The sequence below is a fragment of the Hevea brasiliensis genome, chromosome 5 (genome assembly GCF_030052815.1).
Source record: "Hevea brasiliensis isolate MT/VB/25A 57/8 chromosome 5, ASM3005281v1, whole genome shotgun sequence".
NCBI lineage: Eukaryota > Viridiplantae > Streptophyta > Magnoliopsida > Malpighiales > Euphorbiaceae > Hevea > Hevea brasiliensis.
The window spans coordinates 91,528,933-91,537,016 of NC_079497.1; the positions used below are offsets into that span (position 1 = coordinate 91,528,933).

At 34.5% G+C, this 8,084-nt stretch overlaps 1 protein-coding gene across 1 annotated transcript; it reads left to right on the forward strand.

The window, feature by feature from the left end:
• Window positions 1-3,779: 3,779 nt before the first annotated feature.
• LOC110633371 (probable auxin efflux carrier component 1b) lies at window positions 3,780-7,711 on the forward strand. The gene is made up of 6 exons (XM_021781950.2): window positions 3,780-5,480; window positions 6,039-6,315; window positions 6,405-6,490; window positions 6,613-6,770; window positions 6,894-6,970; window positions 7,267-7,711. Exons 1-6 carry the CDS (start codon window positions 4,367-4,369, stop codon window positions 7,331-7,333), a joined length of 1,779 nt encoding a protein of 592 aa, XP_021637642.1. The 5' UTR covers window positions 3,780-4,366; the 3' UTR covers window positions 7,334-7,711.
• The last annotated feature ends 373 nt before the right edge of the window (window positions 7,712-8,084 follow it).

An 8,084-nucleotide genomic window follows, 5' to 3' on the forward strand; every position in this document is an offset into this window, starting at 1 on the left:
TTAACAGGAGTTAATGAATATTAAAAACTTATTATGCGAAATCCTATTTTTTTTAAAATGAGTTAAAGGAGTAGGTATTGTTGGTACAGAGGAAGCAATAAATTGGGGTTTATCGGGACCAATGCTACGAGCTTCAAGAGTACAATGGGATCTTTGTAAAGTTGATCATTATGAATGTTACGACGAATTTGATTGGGAAATCTAGTGGTAAAAAGAAGGAGATTCCTTAGTTTGTTATTTAGTCCGAATTGGTGAAATGATGGAATCTATAAAAAAATTATTCAACGGGCTCTAGAAGGAATTCTCGGGGGATCCCTATGAGAATTTAGAAACCCAACGTTTTGATAGAGAAAGAGATTTGGAATGGAACTATTTTGAATATCGATTCATTAGTAAAACAAAAATTCTCCTACTCTTGAATTACCGAAACAAGAACTTTTTGTGAGAGTCGAAACCCCAAAAGGAGAATTGAGAATTTTTCTGATAAAAGATCAGAGTGGTTTTCCTTGGAGATGGAAAATTCACCCACCAGGTTTTATCAATTTCAAATTCTTCCCAAATTAGTAAAAAGAATGAAATTGGGTGATATTATGATAATACCAAGTAGTAAAGATATCATTATGGGAAATTTTGATAGTTGAAATGATAATTGATGCAATAGAAATACAAGCTATCAATTCTTTCTTTAGATTAGAATCCTTAAACGAGGTCTATGGAATTATATGGGTGTTTGTCCTGATTTTTATTCTTGTATTAGGAATCACAATAGGCATACTAGTAATTGTATGGTTAGAAAGAGAAATATCTGCAAGGATACAACAACGTATTAGAATTGAATATTCCGACCCTTTGGGAGTTCTTCAAGCTCTAGCAGATGGGACAAAACTATTTTTCCAAGAGAATCTTTTTCCATCTAGGGGGGATATTTGTTTATTCAGTATCGGACCATTCATAGCAGTCATATCAACTCTATTAAGCTATTTACAAAACTATTTTTCCAAGAGAATCTTTTTCCATCTAGGGGGAATATTTGTTTATTCAGTATCGGACCATCCATAGCAGTCATATCCAACTCTATTAAGCTATTTGGTAATTCCTTTTGGCTATCACCTTGTTTTAACTGATCTAAATATTAGTGTTTTTTTATGGATTGTCATTTCAAGTATTGCTCCCATCAGACTTCTTATGTCAGGATATGGATCAAATAATAAATATTCCTTTTTAGGTGGTTTACGAGCTGCTGCTCAATCGATTAGTTATGAAATACCATTAACTCTTTGTGTGTTATCCATATCTCTACGTGTTATTCGTTGAAATATAAACTTTTCCTTATTCCTTTCTTTTTATCTTTTTAGGAAGAAGGCAAAATGAATTGAATAGATATCTTTATTTTTTATTCATCGTTTGGGTTGATGAACTAAATTGGATAGTTATATGAGTGAAAGAAAACAACTTCTAAATTTATAGTAAAAAAACTGAAAAGATGATGAATCAACGTCGACTATAACCCCTAGCCTTCCAAGCTAACAATGCGGGTTCGATTCCCGTTATTCGCTCTATATTCTTTAAAATCTATATTCTCTAAAAAATAGAAAAAGTATTTCTATATAATATATATATATATATATATATATATATATATATATATATATATATATATATAATTAGAATATATCAATATATAGAATATATAAATATGAATATATTTCTATTTAAATAGTTTATTTAATAGTTATTAACAATATATAAACAATATAAAATAACCATATAATATATATGTGTGTGTGTGTGTGTGTATGTGTATGAGGAATCCCGAGAGAGGTATGACATGAGAAATTTGCTAACTCTCATGGATATGGATATGGATGGGCAATGTAAGTACGACAGCTATATGGATCGACTAACTCTCGCCATTGTAGGGTAGGTATAGTGGCTATATGGACCAACTGACTCTCACCACTATGAGTTAGGTATGATGGCTATATGGATCGCTAACTCTCGCATAAAAGGATTAAGAGAACATATTGAATTTTAGAGAGTCAGGGTATAAGGTTGACTCCCAATATGTATTAGGTGTGCGTGTGTAGCTCTAATTTATCATCTCATGCGATGTTGGATGATTTAGTTGTTTGGTGCATTTTCATTTATACAGTTGCATTAGAAATATATAGTTATACATATTATAACTATAATTAATATCTAAATCTTTGAGTCGAACACTTATTCTTATTCAATATTTTTTCTTAGATTGTGGGAGTATTTTACTTTTAGAGTCTGACCTGCATTATCCTCACAAGGCATTGAATTGTGTAATGAGTAAACCTTTAATTTATTTACTTACTAATTATTTACGTTATACTTAGAACTTCTCTATGACACTAATGTATAAAAATATATTGTATAAATTAAAAAGGATTAATGGTATTAAGTAGATTGCGCATATTGATATAAGGTGGAGCTGGGCTCCTCATATTATTGTTTTTGGGTTGAGTTGGGCCCCACAATTTGAGTTATAATAGTTTACTGAAAAATTTACTATTTGGTCTCTAAGTTTTAACGATATTATGATTTGTTCCTTGCATTTTGGAAATTGAATAATTTAGTTTCTCAGTGTTCAATCAATTAAAATTCAAAGTCCTTCAGTTTAATTTGCTATTAATGTTTAGTAAAAAGCCAAAAATACCCTTCTTCCTTAATTAAATGATTTTTCCCTCTTGCCCAATTTTTCTATTTCCCATTTTTTCAGTGTAACGGATTGAAAACTAATGGACTAAATCATTTCAAAATACAGGGACTAAATCGTAATACCATTTAAACTCCAAGGGATAAATAGTAAATTTCTCTTAATTGAATAAAGAGTATATTTATTTTTTTACTTAAACTAACAGTAATATTAGATGAAAGAATCTCTAATTTGACTAAGGATAAGTCAATAATTAAATCGTTCAATTTTTAAAATACAAATACCAAATTGTAATATCAGTCAAAACTCAGGAACCAAATAGTAAATCTCTCTAGTTTATAATATTTTATCTTTTATGTTGAGCCTTGAGTTTGGGTCTATTTATGGGTTTAGTAAACAGTAAGACTTACTATGAGTTTAGGGAGTTTTTAGTCGTCCCAAGTTCTAATACTGATCCGACCCATAGAGGGGTCATGACAAAACCAGACTGGATTAGAGCTCAACTAGAACCATAACCATAAAAAAAATGGAACTAAAATTGCTTTAAAACTGGAACTAAATCAATCCAAAACTATAACTGAACTAGAATCGATTCAAACCATTTGAATCTAAGTCAATTCCTATTTAAGCCTCTAAAGCTCGAAGAACTGGTAGTTCTGACGCTAAACTAAATTTCAAAATAAAAGTAAACCACACTTAATTTTTTTTATTTTTTTTTTGCTAATTTAGAGAAAAAAAATTAAAGAGAAAATAAAAGTTATTTTTTTCTCTTATTTTTTTCCTTTTTTTATAAAAAAAATAAAATTTTATTTTTATTTTCCTCTAATTATTTATCTTCCTTCCATTTTTTGCACATTTAAATGAAGAAAAAAAATTAAAAATATAAAAAAATCTACTGCTGAAAAATTCTTTCTTCGATGCTCTGGACAAAAGAAATATATATATATTGTGAGCAAGAATGACTATGAAATGGAAAAAGGAGAGAATCTTTTGAAGCTCTCTCTAGTCCTTGTTTCACTCTTTCTTTTCTGTCCCTTTTTTCTCCACCTTTCCTTTTCTCTCACATATATGCTGTTTGGTCATTTCTCTCTCACCTTATAGTCCACACACAACTATACTCTCTCACTGTTCTCTTTCCTGTTCAGATAGTGTAGAATGAGGGTCTATTGAAAAGCTCCTCAAAAGCCCTCAGCTTTTATTTCTTTGTCTGCCATTAAAAATTGTCTTAAATACAATGCTCCTATCTTGTTCTTCCCATTCCCACTTCTCTTGCTTCAAGCTATCTCTCTTCTAAAGCGTCTCTCTTTCTCTCTCGATCAATATTCTTGCCATTTCCCGGTGGTCTTCTTTGTTAAATAATTTTTCTCTTTCTTTCTTTCTTTTCCATCTGTTTCTTTCCTTCGCCTCGTCGAAGTTTCTATGCAGATGGGTTGATTTTTCTTGGCTATAAGCTCTTCTTCAAATAGTCCTTCGCCAGGAATTTCTATTATACAAACTCATGTAAACTCTGGTTTTAAAGGACGGAAAACGAAGGAAAACCTGTTGTGAGAAACTGTGGGAAAGTCGTAAAAATATCATCTTTTCCTGTATAATCTGCAAAAGACAATCTGGGTTTTACTATTCCCTCCATTTTATATCTAGGCATTCTTTAAAACCTACCAAAACCCACAACAAAACCTAAAAATGATCAGTATCACTGACCTCTACCATGTTCTTACGGCTGTGGTGCCACTTTATGTGGCCATGTTCTTAGCCTATGGCTCAGTGAAATGGTGGAAGATCTTTACTCCTGACCAGTGTTCAGGGATCAACAGATTCGTTGCTCTATTTGCAGTGCCTTTGCTTTCTTTTCACTTTATCTCCACTAATAATCCCTATGACATGAATTACAGGTTCATTGCAGCAGACACTTTCCAAAAAGTCATAGTGCTGCTGGTTTTGGCCATCTGGTCCAGAACTAGCTCTAGAGGCTCCCTTGAATGGTCCATCACTCTCTTTTCTCTCTCCACTCTCCCAAACACTCTGGTTATGGGCATCCCTTTGTTAAAGGGTATGTATGGGGACAACTCAGGGACCCTTATGGTCCAAATAGTTGTCCTTCAATGCATAATATGGTACACGTTGATGCTCTTTCTATTTGAATATAGAGGAGCTAGAATCTTGATTGGCGAACAGTTTCCTGACACTGCTGGCTCTATAATCTCCTTCAGAGTTGATTCCGATATAATTTCTTTGGATGGTAGAGAGCCATTGCAAACTGAAGCAGAGGTTGGCGATGATGGCAAGCTCCATGTTACAGTGAGGAAATCAACTAGCTCGAGATCAGAAATCTTCTCTCGCAGATCCTATGGTCCAAATTCAGGGCTATCATTGACTCCTAGGCCATCCAATCTAACCAATGCGGAGATATATTCCCTCCAATCTTCAAGAAATCCAACCCCAAGAGGCTCAAGTTTTAACCACACTGATTTTTATTCAATGGTGAATGGCAAAAATGCAAACAATGTGAGTCCTAGACAATCCAACTTTGGTAACTTGCCATTTGATGAAGAAAATGGAGGAATTGGAGTATTTGGAAACGTTTCAAGAGCAAATGGAAATGCATATCCTGCGCCACCTAATGCTGGGATATTCTCTCCCGGAGCCAAGAAGAAGGCAAATGGGACCGATAATGGCAAGGACTTGCACATGTTTGTTTGGAGTTCTAGTGCTTCACCGGTATCCGAAGGTGGGATTCATGTCTTCAGGGGAGGAGGGGATTATGCCAATGACCTTGGTGGTGCACCTCACCAGAAAGGTAAAAACACCAATAAATGATAGTATTTGTTATCTGGGTTTCTTGATTTTGGTTGTATCTTGCACGTCGAGATTGTGATTAAATCTTATTGGGCACGTAAGATATGGTGTTTTTTGGAATGTTGTGTTTATTGGGAGTAACACCATTTTTCCTGTTGAATATTGGAATTTTTTTGGTTTGGAGGGATTTTTTACTTCTATTGCTGCCGTCTTAAGTGGGCTTTGTTGGATTTTGTTTGTTATGTCTTTTTTTCTTTGCCTTTTCTTTTTGTTTAGTTTACCCTTCTCCTTTTTATCTCTATATCTTGCATTTCCTTTAGATAAGCTTATTCTTGGATGTCTTATCGTTAGTCTACAGAGACCTTCTCCTCCTTCCTTCCCCACCTCCTCCCCTTCCTTCTTTTTATCCTACTGCTAGTAATATTTTCATGGTTGTACCATTTCTATGTTGATGTATATATTAGTTCAAGTTTCTTGCTAGTGTGTGATTGTTCTTGTTGCTTTATGGATACAGAGTCCTCTTTTTTACAGTAATATAGCATTGTCTTCTTGTTTTTAGATTATGATGAGTTTGGTCGGGATGAGTTCAGCTTTGGAAACAGACAGGTAGCCAATGGGGTGGACCGGGATGGTCCAGTACTTTCCAAGCTTGGTTCAAGCTCCACAGCAGAGCTCCACCCAAAGACTGGTGCTAATGGTGAATCCAAGCCCACTGCCATGCCACCTGCTAGTGTTATGACAAGACTCATTCTCATTATGGTTTGGAGAAAACTTATAAGGAATCCCAATACTTATTCCAGCCTCATTGGCCTTACCTGGTCTCTTGTTTCTTTCAAGTATGCTAGTCTTTCCAACCCATCAATCATTACAAACTAATTTTTTTATATACGTTTTTCTAAGTCCATATGTGTTTCAAAAATTGCAGATGGCACGTAGAGATGCCTGCAATCATTGCTCGTTCCATATCTATCCTATCTGATGCTGGTCTTGGAATGGCTATGTTTAGTCTTGGTATGTTGATTACATGGATTCTTGCTTGAAATATTTATATGGTCAAAATATAAACCCAAAGATAATTTCTTTTATGGTCTATTCCTGGTTCATGGGCAAAAATCTTTCAAATGGGATTGCAGGTTTGTTCATGGCATTACAGCCAAGGATCATTGCTTGTGGAAACTCAATCGCAGCATTCGCAATGGCTGTTAGATTCCTCACTGGTCCTGCAGTTATGGCTGTTTCTTCAATTGCTGTTGGACTAAGGGGAACTCTGTTGCACATTGCCATAGTGCAGGTTAGAACACAAAAAAAGAAGTATATAAATACAATATTTAGCGAATATTATCAACATATTCAAATGCTTGGACTGCTTTTTTCCCAGTTGATGACAGAATATTCATTATGTTTGAATTTTCAGGCAGCTCTTCCACAAGGAATTGTCCCCTTTGTCTTTGCGAAGGAATATAATGTTCATCCTAGCATATTGAGCACTGGGTTTGATTCTTATTTCTTTGCCGGACTACTCTTTTTTTTATTTAAAAAAGAAAAATAATCAATCCTAGTGGAGATACTATAGTCTATAGCGGTCCTATAAAGATGCTTTACTTTTTTCATGAGCAATCATGGATGTTTATGCGAAGGCAATTTTCATGATAGGCCCATTAGGATGTATAATGATTTAGCTGTAGCTATCATATCATTTCATTAACTTAGTACATAACTTTTTTTCTTTTTGGGTATTACTTGATTTCTCATTTCTTGGGATTTCTTGTTTTTTGATCTTCTTGTAGGGTTATATTTGGGATGTTAATAGCTCTTCCCATTACACTGGTTTATTACATCTTGCTGGGACTTTGAAGACGAAGCTGCAAGCACTGGAGCTGATAAGAGAAGAAGGCTAGTTTTACAGTAGTAGTATTAACCAATTTGGCATCGGGATTTTTGAGATTTGTCTAACACAACATCATGAATCTGAAGACTGCATTTTGAGATAAGAAGATAGGAAGAGGACTTAGAAAAAGAAGATGATGATGACCAGATTACATTTCTCTTCAAACACTTGGTTGATCATGGAAAGAAAAGAGGGAACAAAGTGGAAATGATCAAAAAAAGATTTGAGCAAAAATTTGGGAGGGCTTCAGCTTTTGTTCTCTTTTTGCCTGTTTTTATATTTTTCTCTGAGCCTTGTGCCTTCTGCTTTTGTTCATTTAATGGAGAAAGTAAAGCTTGTTTCTACTTGAGATGCCTCGTTGCCTTCTACTCTTTACACTACACATCCTTTTTAAGGTCACAAAACACATTTCTAATTGGAGTCTCTGTGCAACAAAAAAAAAAAAAAGAAATCTGTACAAAATCAGGGGAAAAAGGACAGAAAACACATGATAAAGTAAATATTTTGTTGGAGGTGATGATGGTTCAGCCTTTTAGGCATGATAAAAGGCTCCGTTAGAGGACAGATTGTCCTAGCTGGGTTGTATAAAAGTACATTTTGGAGGTGGGATGCTTGAAAAGATGGCACGTGTAGCAGTGGCAGGAGGCTAGGACTGGTGGGTTCTTGTTAGGTTGTGCTTGTGCTGGGCAACTTTGTAGGGTATAGTAATTCTTGTTT